Source organism: Apostichopus japonicus, chromosome 19, assembly GCF_037975245.1.
Source record: "Apostichopus japonicus isolate 1M-3 chromosome 19, ASM3797524v1, whole genome shotgun sequence".
Classification (NCBI taxonomy): domain Eukaryota; kingdom Metazoa; phylum Echinodermata; class Holothuroidea; order Aspidochirotida; family Stichopodidae; genus Apostichopus; species Apostichopus japonicus.
In genome coordinates this window covers 1,455,549-1,478,300 of record NC_092579.1, presented here as the reverse complement: position 1 = coordinate 1,478,300, position 22,752 = coordinate 1,455,549, and the positions used below count along the sequence as shown (strand labels likewise).

Genomic DNA, 22,752 nt, shown 5'->3' with positions numbered 1-22,752 from the left:
TTATATTTTTTATAGTTATTACAGTTTTGTTCAACAAAATTGTCAATAAACTGAAAGAAAATAACACTATTGTGCGAGGCAGAGCTATAGCGAGGGTCTGACAATGTTTACTACAGAAACACAGATGGGTCACTAACTTATTCTTAGGATGGACCGATGGGAATTTCGATATCAGTAAACGTCAAACCAAGGTGTTTTTTAATGGGGAAACGCACATTCATTTAGAGGAGTTTGATTCAATTATTGACAGTATTTCTTATAAATATTTATACTCCAATTAATCCATTTTATTCACTAACGCGAAGTAAAGTTAATTGGTTTAACAGTCATACCGCAGTCGTTTCAAATTTGAGTTGAATATGTTCGGAATTTATACTACCTTAATTTACGTGATCTGATAAGAGTTCACGTTAAAACATAGCATCTAAAATTCAAGCAAAACAAACACGGGCGAACGCATCTCAAACTCACACATGTAGACGAAAGGAAAAACCCTTGGAGATCCAAACGTTTTCTCTTCAGTGTAAATAAAAAGGAAAGCAACTAACTCGCAATTATATATCATCGCTCGTAAAACACTACTCTTGCGTAGTGACATTTTCGCCTGGTAATAAACTACACCTTTAATTGCATGTGACCAGGGAATTGAGACATAGTAGGCCTATATAGAAAACGTTCTTTGTTAGTGATCGACTTATTCACAACGGCAAACTGGAAGAGGGCAGATGGAGAGCGTGCCACTTACATAAAAACTAATGATATACATAATAAAATATTTGTTTGAGTGTTTGTGCAGAAGTCCAAACATCGGCGTTTCGTCGTCAAGTTCAGTGAACTTTTTAAGAAAAAGGCGCCCAAGAAAGAACCTGGGCACGAAAACCAAACTACCGAACGACTGATCCACTCTGAACCCCAGTCCCCTTGCATCGAGACTGTGACTGTGTTATCATCGTCGGGTGTGCATCACCATTCCCCTCGAAAGGGAACAGATACTACACATGACCTTAGCCAAAAGGCCGAGAAGTTCAGTGAATAACTCCCAGTAAAATGTCTTTTGTGACGCACGCCATCACTTTCTTGTCGAGAAGCTATCTATACGTTTTGTTCCCCCTATATGTTCATATCGCTCGATGTTGTGTGTTGTAACTATTTCGCATTTTGCAAATTGGCAACTAAGCCCAATAAATCGAGGAAATGGGTTAATTTTACTTTTTTAAAAACTGGTAATAACCATCGTCAATTAAGAGGATCAGTTAAAAGGAAATCAGTTCAACTGTTGGTTAACGAGGTGGCAGAAACGCAGCAGGAAGTATGGATACGTACAGCAGCCATTCATTTAATGTAGAAGCTATATTAGTTATATATATATATATATATATATATATATATATATATATATATATATATATATATATATATATATATATATATATATATTTATATATATATATATATATATATAGTTATCTATTTATATATACATATATATAAATAGATAACTATATATATATATATATATATATTTATATATATATATATATATATATTTATATATGTATAAATAGAGAAATAAGATATGACTCATAATTGGCAAATAACGAGTAATGATATGTTTTTCGAATACAGTTACGGAATGTAACGTTTTACGTTTAGTACCGTATAAGACAGAATAACTACAGTTTTTTTTTTCTTGCTCATGTTAAGGATACCATTCTTGCAAAGGTGAGAAAATGGGACATCGGTCACGTGATGGCCATTTGGGGATTCCATGAACTGACATTAAAACAACGTTCAGAGATGTATAGATAGCACCAGAGCTTCTCTTAATGTTGTCATTCAAATGATGCACTTTAAAGATATAGCGTTGTTATGACGACAGACGTCTCTCGAATCCAGGCGTTATAAATAACGGAATCAGAGCGTGTCACATGAACTCATTTAACGGTGTGTAGGTCGAGTTGATGTGTATGTTTACAGTCAAATACCTTAGCAATTTGTCGATAAAATTACACGAATGGTCACTTATTGAATTAAAAGTTGTATTTAGTTTTATTCAATTTGAGATTAAAATATGAGCCGCTGTTTCGATCAGTTGATTGATAACTTGATTAAATAGTTATAACCTATACTTGATCGATAATTTTATCACATGTGACACCGTTGCTTCATATCATGAATTTCTTTGATCAAAACATTGTTGCATCCTCAGAATCAGGGAGTATTTTATTAGTAAATTCAACCCTCCTTCAGACGAGAGTATTTACCAAAATCTTGACTTTAGCCTGACAAATTAACTTCGATATGATGTAGACTCTTGAAGAACACAACTCTCATCCCAGGTTGTATTTCTAGTACACGTTTATTTTATTTTTTTTTTTGGGGGGGGGGGGAAATTACCCTTTAAACAAATGAGGTTCATCAAGTTCCAGTGATTGTACCTTGTGTAATAGCATAGGCGTAGGAGGCGGGGGGGGGGGGCTGGGGGCTCCAGCCCCCAACCAAATTCTTTTGTGAAAATTCGGGCAATATGCTGAGAATTTTTCTGGCACCTACTAAAAGAAAAATAAATTGCAATGTGTTTTTGAAGGGTTCAACTTATATTATTATTATTATCATTATTATTGTTACGACGTCTCCAAAAATTCTAACCAATATGGAAGGGTAATAAAACGGCAAATGATTGCATGTTACTGGCATGTGATGTAATAACCGATGAATGCCTATATGATATGTACATGATCATGTTTCGCGCGCGAAAAATGTTGGTATACAAATATAACAATTAGATCAGTTACTCAGGTGCAACACAACAACACATCACTCAATGGGGAAAACATAGGACAGTTTAACCTCAAGTGACATGCGTACAACGTGTTACAAAATGTTAAAATGTAAAATGATGTCATCTGTCAGGCTTAAGATGCTCTGTTGTTTATAAGAAGTTAAAAGAACATGTTTTAGCTGAGCAAATTAGAAATTAGCCTTAAAGGAGCATTCCAATGTGTTTGCATATTTTAATAGGTGAATATCGTGAAAATCGGAGAACTATAGTAACGATATTATTAGCGCTCAATTTGTTCTTGTTTCTTGGAATAAAACCTAACAAGACCAAAATTATGCGGGAAGTCACCTTTAATGCACGAACCATTAGCCTTGCAGATTTAATTGTACTAATTATTATATATATATCGGTTTCAACAAACTGAGAATTTATGCATTTGGGAAACGGAAAAGTGATCAAATTTAGTGTAAGTTGAAGTGGGAGAGGGGGAGAGGGGAGAGCGGAGAGGTGGAGAGGGGGAGAGGGGGAAGAGGGAGGGGGAGAGGGGGAAAGGGGAGAGGGGAGAGTGGGATAGGGGGAGAGGGGGAGAGGGGGAGAGGGGGATAGGGGAGAGGGGGAGAGGGGGAGAGGGGGAAGAGGGAGGGGGAGAGGGGGAAAGGGGAGAGGGGAGAGTGGGATAGGGGGAGAGGGGGAGAGGGGGAGAGGGGGAGAGGGGGAGAGGGGGAGAGGGGGAGAGGGGGAGAGGGGGAGAGGGGGAGAGGGGGAGAGGGGGAGAGGGGGAGAGGGGGAGAGGGGGAGAGGGGGAGAGGGGGAGAGGGGGAGAGGGGGAGAGGGGGAGAGGGGGAGAGGGGGAGAGGGGGAGAGGGGGAGAGGGGGAGAGGTGGAGAAGTGGAGAGGTGGAGAGGGGGAAAGGGGGAGAGGGGGCTGATGTTAGTAAAACGTATCACGTATACGTCTGGCTGTCATCCTTGCCAAAGAGAAATGGTTCAGAGATTGTCACCAGACAAGGCCCATGAGTTAGATTTGGCAATAATAATAATAATGATAAATAAATAAAAATAAGCTGCAAAAAAATTAATTTGCTGAAAGTAGATAGCCTATAGATAGTGGACATTATAGGCAGGCCTCGCGGTTTTTTTTGGGGGGGGGGGAGGTGGGGGTATGTGTCTTATGTGTACTTATATCCATGGCGCCATCTTCCGAGGCAACCTGGATCTGCCATTGAACATGGCCTATAATGGTATTTACATGGAAACTTGCAAATTGATACATTTAAAGTCAGCAAAAAAACCGCGAGAAATATTAATATATAATTGAGGTCCATAAGTTTCTATTTCTGCGAATAAGTTAAAAGTATTTCAATAAATCACACATAATCTTATTTGCTACTAACACAAAGACAAACCGTTACTACCTCAAAGGTTCATATTCTATACTTTAGTTAACTACAGCTCGATCCTTCCCCTGCAAAGGCCAACTCCGTGCACCGATCGCTCAGCTGGTGCCAAAAGCATATTGTTTGTTTCGCGATACAGGATTGAAACAAAGGCTTCGTGCTAAATTATCCGTACTTGTTCATAATCTAGACGTATCGAACACGATTAAACTCTCTCGCTCTCCTCTCAAGCGTTCCTTGAACTCGAAGCTCTATTTACTTGAGTGAAATGTAACTGTTGAAAGTCCTTCAAAAAGTGTTACGTCATATCACAATATCAGCCAATCATCGTCGAGAACCAGGATTGGCTAAGCTGGTATGAACCATCGTACACGATATAGCTAACGCACAACCAAACATGCATGGCAATAAATGAGAAGCGAACCGTTAAAACCATTTCACTTCTTGAATTGAACTTCAACTATTACTGTACCAAAGAAGTACCAATATCAGGACCTTTTTGTCATTTGATCATTTTTTAGTTTACTTTCTTTCATCTTACAAAGCCTCTACCACAGGCTATTTGTGACGGATAACTTACTTCGAAAAGAACAACGGTAAGTTTTAGATTTTCCAGTTCTTTATAGTGTTCAATAAACCGACCTGTCGATTACAAGAGGGAAAGGGTAGGGAGTGTAAAAGGTGGTGTGTAGGGAGGAGTTCAATTGCCCATATCTGTGAAAGTGTCCAGAAATGCCGTTTTTCTCTGCCTTTAACCATCCATGTTGAAACATATACTATTCAAGCATGCATGACAGTTTGTATAGGCTGCAATTAGCCTCACAGTGTCTTTAAAGTCGGTGCTAACCTCCCCCAAAGACAAAAGCAACAGCAACAACAACAAAAACGGGAAATTTGGAAATTGATTGAAGGTTGATTAATAAAATGTTGATAATTTTAACAATTTGCGGCTTATTCCGAAGAAGAAGAAATATATAATAAGAGAAGGGTGTGAGGTGCCGGGCAGCAACTTTCAATAGTGTTTTGGTAAAAAGTGTAGATAAAGCACAATATCTCACCGCCGGTACATTGCATTCTGGAAAGAGATAATATATAAATTACTAATAATGAAAATAACAATAAAACAAAAATTAAATAAAGTTTGATTTGCTTTACCCGCTAAATAAATCTCGGAAAAGCTATAATCTGACCAAAGTGTAGCAGAGTAAGTGGAACTCCCCCACCCCACCCCCGGGCAGCAACAATTTGAAGATGCATGTGTATCTTGTGAAGAGGTAAAGTAAACAAACGGAGTCATATTCTATTTAAATATCTTAGTCAACATCGAATTTTATCATGATTTTAAATTTTCGATATTTTATGTTTTTATTTTATGAAAGACTTGAAAATAAACCAATAAGATAAAATATATATATAGATGATCATAGATATCATTCAATAAGTTTCACTGCATTTTTAAGCTTAATAGTCCTGTTAATCGAAATCTCAACTCTAACATAGTTGCATGGGAGAGGAGGGTGAGGGGGGAGGGGTGAGGGGAGGGGATAGCGAAATATCAAAGACCATGAATGGAATATATCCATAATCCAGGAAATGTAAATTAATTCGCGAAGCATTAGATACGTGACTTACACGGCAATCATTGCTACGACACTATTGCGGTCGTTTTGAAATTATTACTTTGGAAACGTGACTCTTGCAATTTTCCAGATATTAATACCCTACTTTAAGGCACCAAAATCAATTTTGATATATCACCTAGACGACAAACAATTTACAACGGTGCATTTATCACTCTAGGTCACGTTCAATATAGGGCAACATTTACTCTTACGAAGACTTATCCTGGAGGTATCGCAGATACTACGTCAATCAAATTGACTGGACTATGTAGTTTAGCATAGGTTATTATTGAGTTTTCTCCTGCCTGCAGTCTGATAAATATCAAGAGCAATTGACAAATGTATACGTAAACTGTATTTCACATTAATATTAGGAAGAAATAAACTGTGCTCGAAAGGGTTTGAACGATATGATATTTATATATGAAATTAAAACAAGAATAGAAATTTTGACAATGAAATTGTATATGATTTAAAATATATATATTTATATAATTTGACGTTAAAATTTAACATGTGTCCCTGTAACCTCTGTTACAGAATTTCCACTGTAGTGTATCGATTGCTGAATCATAGTATAAATGTAAATGATAATGTTGTTTATTATAAACTTGTCGCGGTTCTCTCAGTTGGCATAGTGTAGTATTTGTTTTATTATACATCCTGTGTCCTCATTGCCGTTGGTAATTTAATTTCAGAGCGTTTTTGTGATTTTCATTTTTGGTGAGATTGTTGGTAAAATGGGAGGCGCTATAACACAAATATATTATTACTAAGAATATCGAATAGGGACTTCTTACCAAACTTTGAGCTCCCGTGTTGTTACCCTTAGAAACAACCTTTCTATGTTTACATCACAATAACACTCACTTTATGTACAACATGGTGTTAGTTTGATATCATTAATACAAAACATTATCAGCCTACTGACATCTGAAAAAGGTCATAAGTCTATTAAAAGTCTTTCTTGAGGCACTTCGTTAAACCACTTACTCATACGCTTGTTTTTATACAAGATATCACAGGCGTCTAACATCCCTTTTCTATTTCTTAGATATCAACTGATAAAATTCACGCTAAAAAAATAAATAAAATACTTGAATGAAATGCGCTAAATGTGAACACGTTCGGTTTTATGAACTCGTTGCTGTAATTAACACAATATAAAAGGGGACTCGGTACAAAGTGGATTAGTCTGGGCAGAGAGGTATACCGTATGTGGTTGAACTTTGTGATGAGGAATAACATTTGACAAGGATATTGATTCTACGTCAATTCGCTGACGATAATATTGACATATAAACAGTCAATTGTCAAGGTAAATGGCAGCTTTCTGACTAAATTAGAGCATTTTCCCTATAAAATGCCAACAAGATTATTATTCTCTGGCGTCTGTGATTTGTTAAGACAACAATAATGGGTCGGCGTATAGAGAGTAAATTGCGGAGGCGTAGAGGAGTGCTCGTGGACACTATTACGGTATAACAAATTGTATGCCTAAAATGCATACATTATTTAAAGTTTATATATATATTTTTTATCTCAAGGATAACACTTTTTCCAGCATGCAAGTTTACCCATTGAAGACTCCTTTCTGAAAATAAAATTATAGCTGATTACCCCCTCCCCCACCCCCAAAAAAGAAGAGATATTTCACATGAACAGAATTCCACAACTTGTTTTGAAAATAAAAGAACGTTTGTTGTATATTTTGATTCTATAATGTTGTCACAATTGTTAATCAGAAATGTTTAAAACATTGAATGGTACCAGATTTAAAACGAAACTTGTCTAAATAGGCATATTTACGAACTTCATTTCCCAGGACCATTAGTTTGAAAAGTATATATATACAAAACATAAGTAAACTTAAGTTTACTTAAGTATACATAAGTGTGCATAAGTATACATAAGTGTGCATAAGTATACATAAGTGTGCATAAGTATGTTTATAAGTAAACATAAGTGTACATAAGTATGCATAATAATACATAAGTATTTATAAGTACTAGTTACATACAAAACATAGTTTAGAAAGTATAGAAGAAATATAAAATCACCAACAAGCAAAGATATTTTAATCATTGAATGGTGAATAATAAATATTTAGTTTGTAATTTAATTAATTATTATAGGCTTTATAATCTGAGGAATTTGAATGATTCTTAAACCCGTATTGTATATGCTTAATAGAGTAACGGTACTCGGTACAGTGTGAATGTTACTTCAAATTTCAGGTCCACTTATTTCAGCATTAGAAGTGTCGTTCTCAATATAATGTAATAAAATTCGTTCTTTTTCCTTTTTTTCTTATTTAAAATTACCTGTTTGTTAAAAACAAAAATTAACAGGTGTTGTTGCATTTCAATGCAAAAATTGTCAGAAAACATCGAATGTATGTATATATACTGATGCTGTGGCCGAGTGGATAAAGGCGGTGGCATTTGAAGAAATGTGGCTAAGCAACCTGGAGGTTTGGGGTTCGATGCCCGGCCAGGCCATAGTAAGATGGGTTTTCAACCAAAAGCAATCTACGGTTTTCCCATCTAAAATGGCTTTCTAAGTTGAAAAGATTCCACATTTGAGTTTAATTGTTAAATTGGAAGCCACCAGACGTGAAAGTTGTAATCCATAAGCTCTTGCGGGCTTCTCCCACATTCGTGGTCGCTTAAGCGTCTTAAAAACAACTGTCTGATTATTATTATAATTATTAATTCCAGAAATATTGAAAAGTGCTTTATGTTTAGTCGAATATGTAAGCACAAAGAAAAAGCCTTAAAGCCTTAAATATGACTATATTTTTGTCTAGAAGCAGACTAGTTGATGCAAGTGTTTATTACGTTGGTGCCAATTTGTCGAGGGCTCGAACCATTATTTCTATTGCCTGACTTGATTTCATGGATGCGGTCGTGGTTTTACGGTGTAGAATAGTTAATCACAGTAGTTCCTTCATTAAATGCCGTTGTTATCTAGCTTTTCTTTGTCTGCTGTTTACCCAGACATTTGCCTGAAACTTCCGTTTAATTAACCATGAAAGTTTGAACCAAAAGAATGCTGATTTGCCGATTTTGTGTTTCTGGGACTGGGGGGGGGGGGGTGTTGTGTTAGAAGGGTTGTAAGACCTCATCGCTTTTTCAGTTCTGTATACAGCTTAATGAATTGAATTACTTTACTTAATTACTGAACCGCATTTTGAATTGCGTCCAACCAACGTCCGCTGTTTTCATTTTACGAAGGTTTAGCTTTGTAAGTTATTCGAGGTATAGAATCGCTCTACGCAAATTACCTTTTGAATTTTCGGCGTAGGTACCTACTATATCACGGCACCTCGTTAGTCAAATATATGCGTTTCGTATGTTTAAAGACACTGAAGACTCGCCCCAAACCGCGTGCCGCCATCTGAAAAAGTTAACTTTGCTTGAAAGTGACTTTTTTCTTGTCGCTACAAAATGCAGACAGTAATGAAACGTGGTACCGTGTTATCTTTTATCTGGACCTGAGATGTCCATCGCTGCTATGTACACTGAGTTGTGGGTATCGACCGTAGCTGCATGTGTTGACTGTACACTAGTGTCTAATTACCGACGGTAGCAAGCTGTGAGTGTATTTTCTGAGATCGATGGTGGTGTCTAACACTTCTGTTACACCTCATTCAAAACTTGGTCAGATTACCGGCATCAGACGTTTCTTGTGTGCGCGAGTCTTCACTCCCTTTAAATTAGCAGGCTATAGGAACACGTTAAATTAACGTTCTATAAAATAACAGGACGTTATGTACGTAAACGTATAGAGTACACTCCAAGATTATTTAATAGTTAATTAACAGTTGAATGCAGTTTTAATTATACAAAGGTGCTTGTAAAGAAATCTTCCTTTTTAACGGTGAATGTGTTTACGTGACACCCATAAAGGTTGCGGGAGATGAAGCATTAGTTTCTGTCCTAAAAATTACTTTGTGTCATAGTTTTGGAATGGACAGAGAGGTAAAACCAAACCAAATGCTGTTTAAAAAACAGAAGTCAATTATTTTATTGGCATCTGTCATTGTTACATAACAGAGGAACGCGATGGCATTCAGATACTTTAAAAGTTACAACAACAACAAAAAACAAGAGATCATAATTATATAGTTCATTAGATCTAAATTAAGTTTACATATAATTTACCTTTAATTTTTGATTATCGAGTAAATAATAATAATGTCACTGAATAAAATAGTGTGACATGTTTTAAGAAATCAAATTTATGGACTTTTTTACAATGTAATATGGAGAGCTAATATACTAATGTGGCGAAAAGTTTGCTTTTCTAAGAATGAAGAAGATGGTTTCAGGGTTATAATATAACGTTGTGATATATAACAGCCGTAGGATATGTCGAGGGAACATCCAAACATTTTTCAAGATGGTGACAGAAAATCGATCAAAATTACATCAAGCAGATATTGAAAGGGAAGCTTGTTTCGCGGGATTCGTAACTTCACTAAATATAGCTCTATATTTTTAATATCTTTACAAAATCTGTACCGAAGTATTTTATTATTAGAGTCAAGGACGAACAGGAATAAAAAAAAAAATTGAAGTTTTAAAATCTCCCACAAAATTTGTAATTAACCAAGCCTCACCACCACCGAAAGACAATGAAATAAGTAAGAAGAGTCGTCCAGATAAGGTTATCGTAAATAGCTAGGCGGAAATGTAATATGTTGCACATCCTATATGTACATATCGAATTATAAACCAAACAATCACAAAATGTTCTTGCTCGCGAACTTCTATTACCCAATAAATTTGACACTGATACCGATATCTAATTTTAAGATATTAGAAAAATGAAGTACATTATGAGACATAGAAAGAAAAATGTCAAGAAAGAAAAATGTCTACTAATCTCATGAAATGTATTTGCCGAGAGTTTGCTGATTGTATGCAAACTAGGACGGCATATGAGGGTGTTGTCAGGTTTAGACAGTGGTGGATGATTAGACTGGATTCGACCATTAGCAAGGATTTGATAGTGTGGAGTATTAGACAGAATTATATAATAAGGAGTAAGGATTAGATAATGAGAAGAAAGATTGGACACTGTGGATTGTTAGACAAGATGAGATCATAATGAGTAAGGATTAGTGAAAATAATGAGGAGAAAGGATTAGTGTAGATAATAAGGAGAAAGGATTACTGTAGATAATAAGGAGAAAGGATTACTGTCGATAATAATGAGTAAGGATTACTGTGGGTTATTAGACAAGATAAGACAATGCTTAGAAAGGATTGGAAAGTGTGGATTATTAGACAGGATTGGATAATGAGAAGAAAGGAATGAACAATGTGTGGATTATTAAAAAGGGTTAGATTATTACACAAGTTAGATAAAGGGGAGAGAGGTTTAGACAGGGAGGAGAAAGGATCAAGAGGATTAGACACTGACAAGAGGTAATAAGACATCGACTAGAAAGGATTTTCAGAACTGCAGAGAGGGTTTGACACAGTGAGGAGGATAAGAGAGGATTATGCGATGATAATAGAGGATTAGATATTGTTCCCCTTGACAAAATTAGATCTTGAGAGGAGAAAGAGCACACGACCCGCAAGAAACCAACGAAATCAACGAGAGAAAAGAAAGGAACACGGTTAATGACCTTGAAACTGCTGCAGTATTGCCTGAAGATTAAAATGCACTTAATGAGAACCATTAGTTTTATCGATCACAAAATGTCACAAAATCGCACAATTGGTCTTGAATTGGTTGTACTTGAGATCAATGGCTTAGAAATGTACTGATGCGAAATATATTATTATATTTAAATGACTTTATTGACATTTTATGAGAGGCCCTTCTGTGCATCGCGTTCACGGTATGTGATGTTGGGTGAATACCTGTATATACTCGTCGCAGAAAAGATAGGAGAGCCGTTGGAAGAAATTATACCTATTTGCATAAGCTTGTTTACGACTTATAAGGGCTTACTCAAACACGACCTGCCGATGGGGATCACTGATTTACAATACCACTGTAGTCTTTCAAGTCATCTGTGATTTAGTTAACACAGTTTTGCTATGCTTTTGAGATCCTGTCAACCGCTATTGTGAGGGCGTTGTGGTCAAGTGGTTAAGGCAGTGGACTTGTGATCTATGGATTACAGGTTCGAGCCCTGGCCAGATCATTACGTTGTGTCCTTGGGCAAGGCGCTTTATCTCCATTGCCTCTCTTCACCCAGGTGTATAAATGGGGACTTGCGAGGTAACTTGTAAATATAGTTTGTTTGCGCCGGTTTGTGGCTGCACCCTATGGGAAGTCCCCCGGGGGACACGTGGTTGTGGTGCACTGTGGTGCCCCAGGAGAGATTGATTGAATTGTGCACACTTTGGTGTGTAGGTGTGACAAGTTACCAATGACCAGGGTTAAGTTGTAAAGTCGTGTGAGAGGGCCTTGGCCCTGAACAAGACTGTAAACCTAAAATTATTATAAAATTTTAAATTATTTATTATATTATCCACTCCCATCCGCTCTCTCAAGTGAGATAAAAGATGAAATTTAATAATGGACAAGAGACTGTGCAGAAACTATGAATGAAAACCATGTTGATTCAGTCTCCCTCAGAAAAAAATCTTACAAAATAATATACATTGCTTCAAATAAACATGACAATGAGATCTATTCAAAATTGATGCATATGCAGTGTTGTTACGGCGAGTCTTCCGTAGATTTTGGTATTTCTGGTTCCGAATTAGAAACTGGCGATATGTTCTGTTCTTTCAATGGTTTCGAAACATTTCGTTCACCATGGGTGTAGTGCACAGTTTATGTTTGGTGTGGGGTACCTCCATCGGTCTTACAGTTTGGGAGGTGACCACTGACATCTATTTAATTAATTCACTTGTATCCTTACAGACTTTGATATCGCACCTGGTTTGGAGCGTTTTGGTCATTTTGTCATGTTTGTATGTCCATAATGGTCAAAATGCTGTTTTTAGTTATTTGAACTTTGAACTTATTACGTCAAAAAAGTACTGCATCCCATTCACATGCACATACACACACCCATACATACACACACACACATAAACGGACACGTTTCGTCACCAGACCAAAAAATGGAACCCCCCACCACCACCAAATCATATGTGACCATGATGGACCTCTTTGTAACCGTGAAGTTTTCATATCATGCATTTCCATGGAAACCGTTGCTTAGGTAAACTTTAGAGCATTCATATGCTGGAAGAGCCAAATGGCTGCAACTTAACCATGATGATATGTTAAAGACTCAATAATTCCTTGCCTATTGTGCGGAGTTTGAAAACAATACAATGGAACCATATATCTGCAAGAAAGATATACTAAATCAGAAAATTATTCAAAGTAACTCAAGAAATTGACATTTTAACGTATTTTATACAAATAATGTGTTCAATTTTATCATCAAATAACAATGTGGCAGGTTCATTTACCGCTAAAACTGCCTTTATCAGTACGCCCGTTAGCTGTTTATATATGTTAATTTAGCGAGGCATTGTCGGCAATGTCTTACTGTATGTAAGTAATTAAATTGATTGACTGGTTTATGAATGAACCTTATATATTAGATAACAAAATAATGAAAGCAATTTAATGTAGATTTCGAATTCTATTGGAGAAGACTATGTCACCAAACGTTTCTAATTACTGTTCAATCTTTCTATTAATGTGAAACTCAGAACAATACTATCGCGGGATTAGGTTGATGTTATGTATGTATAGCCTTGTGTAAGCCTTTGGCATGCCTTTCTTATAAGACTGTTTACTATTTGATGTTATGTATGTATAGCCTTGTGTAAGCCTTTGGCATGCCTTTCTTATAAGACTGTTTACTATTTGATGTTATGTATGTATAGCCTTGTGTAAGCCTTCGGCATGCCTTTCTTATAAGACTGTTTACTATTTGATGTTATGTATGTATAGCCTTGTGTAAGCCTTCGGCATGCCTTTCTTATAAGACTGTTTACTATTTGATGTTATGTATGTATAGCCTTGTGTAAGCCTTTGGCATGCCTTTCTTATAAGACTGTTTACTATTTGATGTTATGTATGTATAGCCTTGTGTAAGCCTTCGGCATGCCTTTCTTATAAGACTGTTTACTATTTGATGTTATGTATGTATAGCCTTGTGTAAGCCTTTGGCATGCCTTTCTTATAAGACTGTTTACTATTTGATGTTATGTATGTATAGCCTTGTGTAAGCCTTTGGCATGCCTTTCTTATAAGACTGTTTACTATTTGATGTTATGTATGTATAGCCTTGTGTAAGCCTTCGGCATGCCTTTCTTATAAGACTGTTTACTATTTGATGTTATGTATGTATAGCCTTGTGTAAGCCTTCGGCATGCCTTTCTTATAAGACTGTTTACTATTTGATGTTATGTATGTATAGCCTTGTGTAAGCCTTTGGCATGCCTTTCTTATAAGACTGTTTACTATTTCATGTTATGTATGTATAGCCTTGTGTAAGCCTTTGGCATGCCTTTCTTATAAGACTGTTTACTATTTGATGTTATGTATGTATAGCCTTGTGTAAGCCTTCGGGATGCCTTTCTTATAAGACTGTTTACTATTTGATGTTATGTATGTATAGCCTTGTGTAAGCCTTCGGCATGCCTTTCTTATAAGACTGTTTACTATTTGATGTTATGTATGTATAGCCTTGTGTAAGCCTTTGGCATGCCTTTCTTATAAGACTGTTTACTATTTGATGTTATGTATGTATAGCCTTGTGTAAGCCTTCGGGATGCCTTTCTTATAAGACTGTTTACTATTTGATGTTATGTATGTATAGCCTTGTGTAAGCCTTTGGCATGCCTTTCTTATAAGACTGTTTACTATTTGATGTTATGTATGTATAGCCTTGTGTAAGCCTTCGGCATGCCTTTCTTATAAGACTGTTTACTATTTGATGTTATGTATGTATAGCCTTGTGTAAGCCTTTGGCATGCCTTTCTTATAAGACTGTTTACTATTTGATGTTATGTATGTATAGCCTTGTGTAAGCCTTTGGCATGCCTTTCTTATAAGACTGTTTACTATTTGATGTTATGTATGTATAGCCTTGTGTAAGCCTTTGGCATGCCTTTCTTATAAGACTGTTTACTATTTGATGTTATGTATGTATAGCCTTGTGTAAGCCTTTGGCATGCCTTTCTTATAAGACTGTTTACTATTTGATGTTATGTATGTATAGCCTTGTGTAAGCCTTTGGCATGCCTTTCTTATAAGACTGTTTACTATTTGATGTTATGTATGTATAGCCTTGTGTAAGCCTTCGGCATGCCTTTCTTATAGCTTGTGGGAAAGTGTTAATTGTAACGAATGTTAGTGACAAAGAACATGTTTACTCATTGGATAAGACAGTATAGTGTGCATGGGGGAGGAGATACTCACTCCTTTCAATAGCCTAGACGCAATTTGCGTTAGTACTCTGGTTCTGGTCAGTTATGGTAATTTAACAGCTGAGAGGTTCGTTCGGTAAATGTAGCTAGACTTTAAAGGCTAATATGTACAGACCAGTAGGTCAACTCCTCCTCAGATACAACAGAAATATCAATGGGAAAAACAAAAGACCTATATGGCCGCAAACGACAAGTTTTCAGGTATTGTTTATTTGTCTAAGACAAATGGTGTTGTATCCTTATTGAAAGGTGCCCAGGATGACTGTGATCTATGAATATTCATGATCCTATATATACCTAACTCAGTCGTTGGACACCATTTTGTGTATCCAATCGTACAATGTAAATCTGAGGTTTAGGTTCATCATATAGTGTCATGTATGTTCTTCAATCAGGAAACCGTCTTCCGTGGTATTTAAATAGGTTATCTTAAGCAACTTTGATCTATTAAGTATTTATTAAACTAAACGACAGAATACAATATCTACTTTGGATATATTCGTCACGTCACAACTTTATCATGAACCCAAGGAGGTTATATTAATATTTATCAAATCGAACTTAACTTTTATGAAGTATATATGTAACCATGCATGACGAGTCCCAAAGTTGAAGTTTTCTTGTGGATTGATCTTTAATAATTTCAGGGCCGTAGCCAGCGGGTGGGGTGGGGAGGGGGGTAGCTGCCCCCTAAGATTTCCACTTACTAAATGAAAGTAGGCCTACGATAATGTGAACGCCTGGACAGTATGCATTATTTCCGTTACTTTTAAGCTAAAAGTTCATATCATTTCTTCTGATTTCATTATAGTTATGCATGGTCGAGGAAGCGATGATCGTGCGTCTGGTTAGGTTTTCATGAGTTTGGTTAGAATAACAATAATAAACGTAAAGAGCTCCTAAGAGTTTAACCTGCTTGAACAGTGGAGCATTTTAATGTCAAACTACGGTTCGTAAATATATTTATGACATCACTATGTGTTTTACGTAGGCCTATCAGTTTCATTGTTAGCCCCTACATTAGTGCCCATATGTTTTCATTAAGAATGTTGAGGGACTGTGAATATACGTATATACCACGGGTTTTTTTAAACATAGTAACTACACGGCCCACCCAGCTCATTTCTCCCCGAACTCCCTTTTTGGTATGAACAAGTGATAATGATAGAACTAACCTAACAATTAATTTACACATAGATTCCCAATAGGGCTTCCCCTCAGCATATATAGGCTACGGCTACCATCAGAATACCCTATAGCGTGCTTTCATAGCTACAATGATTACATGTGTAAAAAAATTAAAATAAAGCAGAGCTTATAAAGTAACGTAAAGTTCCCTACAAAGTGATGTGTGACTGCGTATAAATTGGCTTTCTATAACTGTTATTGAGGGCGTATAGCCCAATTGTCAGATTCAAAGCACCAGGGGTGCACTCTGTACAATCATAACACTTGGGCTATACGCCCTCAATGACAGATCCGGGGGTTCGATTCTTCCTTTTGCCTGATGAGTCCCAAAAGGACGAAACCGGTCGTGAAGTGTAATTTTTCTGGTGTGTTGTTCTTTATTTATTTACTATATATCTGTCATATACCACTTACTACACATTCATTCCTTATTTACGGCTTGGCTTGCCTATAAAGAGTGGTTATTCTGTGTAAATTGTCAGATTCAAAGCACCAGGGGTGCACTCTGTACCATCATAACACTTTGGCTATACGCCCTCAATGACAGTTATACAAAGCCAATTTATACGCATTCACACACCAGTAGAATCACTGTGGTCGAGTGGTACGGACTTCGGTTCGTGACACAAGACCCGGGGGCTGGATTCCTACCTTCGCCTGATGAGTCCCGAAAGGACAAAACTGGTCGTGAAGTCGAATTTTTCTGGTGTGTTACTCTTTATTGATTTACTATATATCTTAACCCCTTAACAACTATCAGTTCTACAAACATATGTAATCCGCTCTTTGCTCCTTAATCCGCTTCCTGTATAGTCATGGTTTATTTATTTGGTTCTAATTCCATCAATGCAACTTACACTTATCTAGCGTCATACTTTCATTGTGTTACATTTTTGTATTTTTCATTCGACTACCAAGTATTGCTGACGAAGGTCCCAGGGGGACCGATAATTCCAATATATGTTCTAAAACTTTACTCCTTATTTGTCAATTATGAGTCATATCTTATTTCTCTGGTTTTCTCTATTTATATAATGTAGACTTTTGCCATCTGTAAAGAACAATGTATACAAATATATTCATAAACGTAAAGGCTACAAATTACTTACGTTCTGCTTTTTTCCCTCTACAGGACAGTTAAAGAACCAGCGTTTACCACACGTGATCGGAACTAGGCGACGACATGCAAAATGAACGAATCGGACTGCTCAACCACCATCTCAGCACTAGCTGGGCATAAAGGGAGAAATAATTTCGTGTTGCTCTGTTATAGCGCGATATTGCTGATCGGTGTAGCAGGGAATGGAAGTGTTTTGTATTTATTTATGAGAGAAAAGAAACTACGTGATGTCAACAACGCCTTCATAATCAATTTGACAATCGGCGATTTCTTATTCGTGATATTTTTTGTTCCGTCAAGTATTTTTGAAAACGTGTTATTTTTTCGTCCATTTGGGTTATCTTTCTGTCAAATGCTCGCACTGGTTACATATTGTAGTCACGACGTATCCATTTTGTCACTCGTTGTGCTTTCGTTCATTCGATACCGTGCCGTTATGCACCCAATGGAGAACTTTGCCAACCATCGAATTAACAGAACGGTGATTGCCTGTGTCCTGATTTGGGTAATCGCGATATTATCGGCGATAGTACCGATGCAACATTGCAAAGAAATCTGCATAAGCGACTTCATTAGAGTTCATTATTTAGACATTAATAATGTAGTCAAAGTATACCATATTTGCCGTTTCGTGGTCTTCTATATGATTCCCCTGTTGTTAATCAGCTGCGTTTACTCGATCATGGCTATTAAACTTATCGGCGGCGGTGCGATGTTAAGAAGAAACGATTCCATGTCGGCACGCCGAGCTGTACAGTCTCGAAACAGACTTGGCATCATCATTCTAACACTCATCGTCGTTTTTGCGATTTCGTGGTTTCCACGATATATTTTGACGATGTTTATCTTTTTCGATGCCAAAGTCAACTATGCAAATTGGAATAGTGTCTCTAACATTTTCATGTCGTTGGGTTCTTGCCTGAATCCGATCGCACTGTACGCTGCTAGTACCATGTTTCGCGGATATGCCAGAAAGAACATATTATGCTGTTTAAGCACACATAGTGATTCCTCTCCTCAGCGATTGACTATGACGTCATTAAAGCAATCTTCACGAAATGGGCCTTGCAACGGAGATAGCACAAAGCTGTATTCAAGCTCAGTGTCCAAAAATCCGAACAGCTCTAGTATTTGAACTTATACTGAGATGAAACAAATATATACGATAAAAAAAAAACCCTCAAACAACGCTAAAACGGTTCCAGTAGAGGAACTTGTCTTGATCTAGATTTTTCTAAATGGTTTGTAAATAGCCTCTCGAACTTTATTTGAGAGAATGGACGGTAGCTGAGTTTCACATCCGTCTTCAGCTTAGTACATCTTTTGTTTAATATGTATGTATGCTCGGGATATTGATGTTTGAATGAAACATTAAATGTGATATGAATTACAGCCCTCTTAAAACATTTCTACGTTGTGAGTTTATTGCTGTTTTTAGGTCAAATCCTTCCCTTTCTACAGCTCTCGCTCCCGCCTTTTTGACATTACTTATTGATTCATACTTCATTTAGTTATATAAACTTTGCCAGTTCGTTGAGATAATTCTTCTACAATACAATGTATTTTCATGTGACGCTTCAAAGCTCACACATAACAGTATGAACAGTCTCCAACCTCTGTCTAACATAGAAACATGATATTCAAATGTTTATGTGGTCATAGTGTCCAGTGCTTTGAAAGCGTGGTATGAAGTACGATTTTCGGAAGGACTCCCCTTTCAAGGACATTCAATGTTGTAAATACCCTGATGTCTGTGACCTTGATATTCAGCTACAACAAGGTGTACGTATTAGCAGTTGTTGAAAAGGCGAGAATACACGCCTCGCATTAAAGAAATCTGAAAGTTACCACAAAAAGAAAGGAATAAACGAAGCGAATAATACTAAATCCCAGCTTTATACATTGCTGAGATATAAAACATTTATTCACTTTATAAGTGCAATGATATGTAATACATATTACCCATGGTTTCCTCACACTTTGAATTGTTATATAACTTTGTAAAAGAAATTCAACCTTTACAAATGCTCTTCTCATTACGGTTATATATAACCCATGTATATATCTATATATGTATATATCTGTATAGTGCGTCTTGTATCTGCGCTCCATTCGGGAAAGGTTCCTTCCGTGAAAGCGTTACTTTAACTTACATTATGGTATGGTTCAATACAATCCCAACGTTTGGAGGTTTCTGCTCTTAATTACAAGCGCGGATGTTCTGGGTGGGGATGGATGGGGTGAATCGGGGTCAACACCACCACCCTTTTAACTCCACCGGTCAAGAAATAAACGTATATAGTTATAAGCAACAAAAATATAGTTATTAGCACGATCTTGAGTGCAAACCTAATTACAGAGCTTACATATATCCTACATATGGCTTACAATGCGCCTTTTCACGTCTAAATTATTAACTTTTTGTCTGCTAGAGGACCCTCACACCCCTTCCCATCTACCTTAGGGTCGCCTTCAACGACCCCAGGGCTACATCCTCCCATTGTTTTTAATTCTGATTCCACCCCTGAGTTATTCATTGCTGTTCTTAATTAGTTATCGCTTAATTGTTTTTCTATTAAATGTTATCACACTGTCTCTGAACAAACAACCTTCTAGAATCTAATCGAACTTGAGAATCCAAACGCATTTGTTTTCTGCTTAAAATGCAATGGTTATTCAAGTTGCTGTTCAGAAACTTTACTGGAAAGTTTTGACACACATCCAAACTAAACCAAGATCGATGCACGGGAAATATAAAGCTATAATATGACGCAGGGAACCCATGCTAATACTACAGGCACTCCTAATCAATATAGTTGCACACTGCAATTAGCAATCATTAACAACCAGAGCATTTAAATTCGATCCCCTTTGGGCTATACTTTTGAGATTATCTAGTTTAGTCGCTAACATGGAATAATAAAGACGAAAACATCCTGAAATTAATTACCTTGACTGGGGGATTTTCTTGCAATTAGCTCTTAGCCTCACCATATCATAATGATATATATATTTTCTAGTATTTACAATCCTGCAGGGTCAGGTGATGGTAAACTTATGTCTAGCCTCTACCAAAAATAAACAAGATAAAAAACTGTTTAACTATTTTGTTATTTGCAAGCTGCACAGTAGAAAATTAAATGAACATTTTTATAAATATTATTATGAATATTTATACGAAATTGATTTCGCGAATATGCTGTTAGTTCCTGTCACACACAAATTACACACTGTGTACTATGTCGTGCTAAGTTTACCTTGAATAATTGAAGTACTGTCCTATATATATATATATATATATATATATATATATATATATATATATATATATATATATATATATATGGCATAGCCTGATCAGATTCAAAGACCGTCAGATGGGCTGACGTCACGTGCACGGACGGGACCAAGAATTGGCGAAGCTATTCACCAAAGCTTATCGTAGCATTTTTTGACCAAAATATCAAAGCATTATAAAATAAAAATCATGCTGTATTTTGAACAAACTAAGAAACTCAGTTTGTCAAGAAAATTAGAGCTAATTCGGTATTATTGATTTCATGCATTTCTGTACTTTATAAATCGTCATCCAGATCCTGTTTTTATGTTTGTAGTAATTATAGCAAAATAAAAAATCTCACGTTTCCAAAAGTTTCGGTTATGTCTTAATAGCTTTAAATACAATTTGATTGGACAATCTTATAACTGTAAGGTGGTACATGCGTATGCGTCATTTGTATTTTTAGTACGTTTTGGTTTTTATCATGTCGCAGCTATCTTTGTTAATGAACTCCTTGACTTGTGCGACCTGTCATTACAAGTTTAAATACAATTACTCTGATGTAAAGTATCTGTTCCCTTTCGAGGGGAATGGTGATGATCACACAGTCACAGTCCCGATGCAAGGGGACTGGGGTTGAGAGCCGATCAGTCGTTCGGTAGTTTGGTTTTCGTGCCCAGGTTCTTTCCTGGGCGACTTTTCCTTAAACAAAAGTATTACTTTTATGTTTATCAAAGTTTCTATTCATTAATAACGTTACGCAGAATGCGATGTAAGTGGTAGATGGCTTTGAATACAAGCAATGTATTGTGGATATTTTACTCCTGTGTTCGATAGATATTTTGCCAACTGTATACCTATAATTAATTAATTGTTATAGTATTTTATTTTATTCTGTATATAATTATAAATTCTATGCCTACTGTAGAAATGCTAGCAACAAATTTACTCTGTTACAAAGATTAAAACGAAAATATTATACTAAGTTTATTATAGTTTCATTGTATTTATTGATCTTCTATCTTGCAAAATCCAATCATAAGTACTGGATTGCCTTTACATTATTATCATGATGCTAACACTTACTTCATTGCTCCTTTAATATTGTATACATATGTATATATATATAGAGAGAGAGAGAGAGAGAGAGAGAGAGAGGTGGAGACAGATATAGATCTATATCTATATCTGTATCTATATATATATATATATATAGATAGATACAGATATCGATATATATAGATATATATATATAGATACAGATATATATATATATATATATATATATATATATATATATATATGACAATGGTTTATTGTGATAATTCTTTGTTTAGATGGTGCTGTATATAATACGTAATGTTATGTATGATAGTTTTCTTGTCCTGCATGATTCTTTTATTCTTGGACTCGATGTAAATATAATGAAACGAACGCAGTTTGAATGTTAGTTTTTAAGTGTTATACAGATAAGTATGTAAGGCCTCTGGAGTTTTCATCAAACAACTTTAGGGAAGCAATTAATTTTGCAGACCGTTAAAACCACTGCTGTACAGTGCAGGTTGTATTTCTAAAACTCTTTCTCAATTTTGTGAGAAATGACCTTTTAAAAAAGTGAGGTTCATCGATTAAAGTTGCTGGTTTGTAAAGTCTAATATACAGACTATCGAGGAGCCGACGTCATTATCAATTTAGCCTTAAAGGAGTATTCGATAGATTTAGGTTATTGTAAAGGTGAACAATCTAGCAAACCTGAACAGCTATTAGAAACATTACTAGAACTCATTGATTTTCTTTTTACTTATTATTTAAAGGTTTACTCATCTGACTAAAGTTGATTGCGTTATTATAAAAGACTCTGCATTTTCTGTATGTTGACGCCAAAGCCATATTGTATGTCAAAGATACAACATATCTTATGATGTTTTGTAAATGTATC

General features: G+C 36.1%; 1 protein-coding gene across 1 annotated transcript; it reads left to right on the top strand.

Annotated features, from left to right (window-relative positions):
- The first annotated feature begins 4,581 nt into the window (after positions 1-4,581).
- LOC139960174 (gastrin-releasing peptide receptor-like) lies at positions 4,582-21,581 on the top strand. The gene is made up of 2 exons (XM_071958338.1): positions 4,582-4,774; positions 17,546-21,581. The coding sequence occupies exon 2, from the start codon at positions 17,604-17,606 to the stop codon at positions 18,666-18,668; it is 1,065 nt and encodes a 354-aa protein (XP_071814439.1). The 5' UTR covers positions 4,582-4,774; positions 17,546-17,603; the 3' UTR covers positions 18,669-21,581.
- Positions 21,582-22,752: the final 1,171 nt, after the last annotated feature.

What these genes read in the sequence shown, in the direction of transcription:
- LOC139960174 (XM_071958338.1), top strand. Translation starts at nt 17,604, where the DNA reads ATGAACGAATCGGACTGCTCAACCACCATCTCAGCACTAGCTGGGCAT.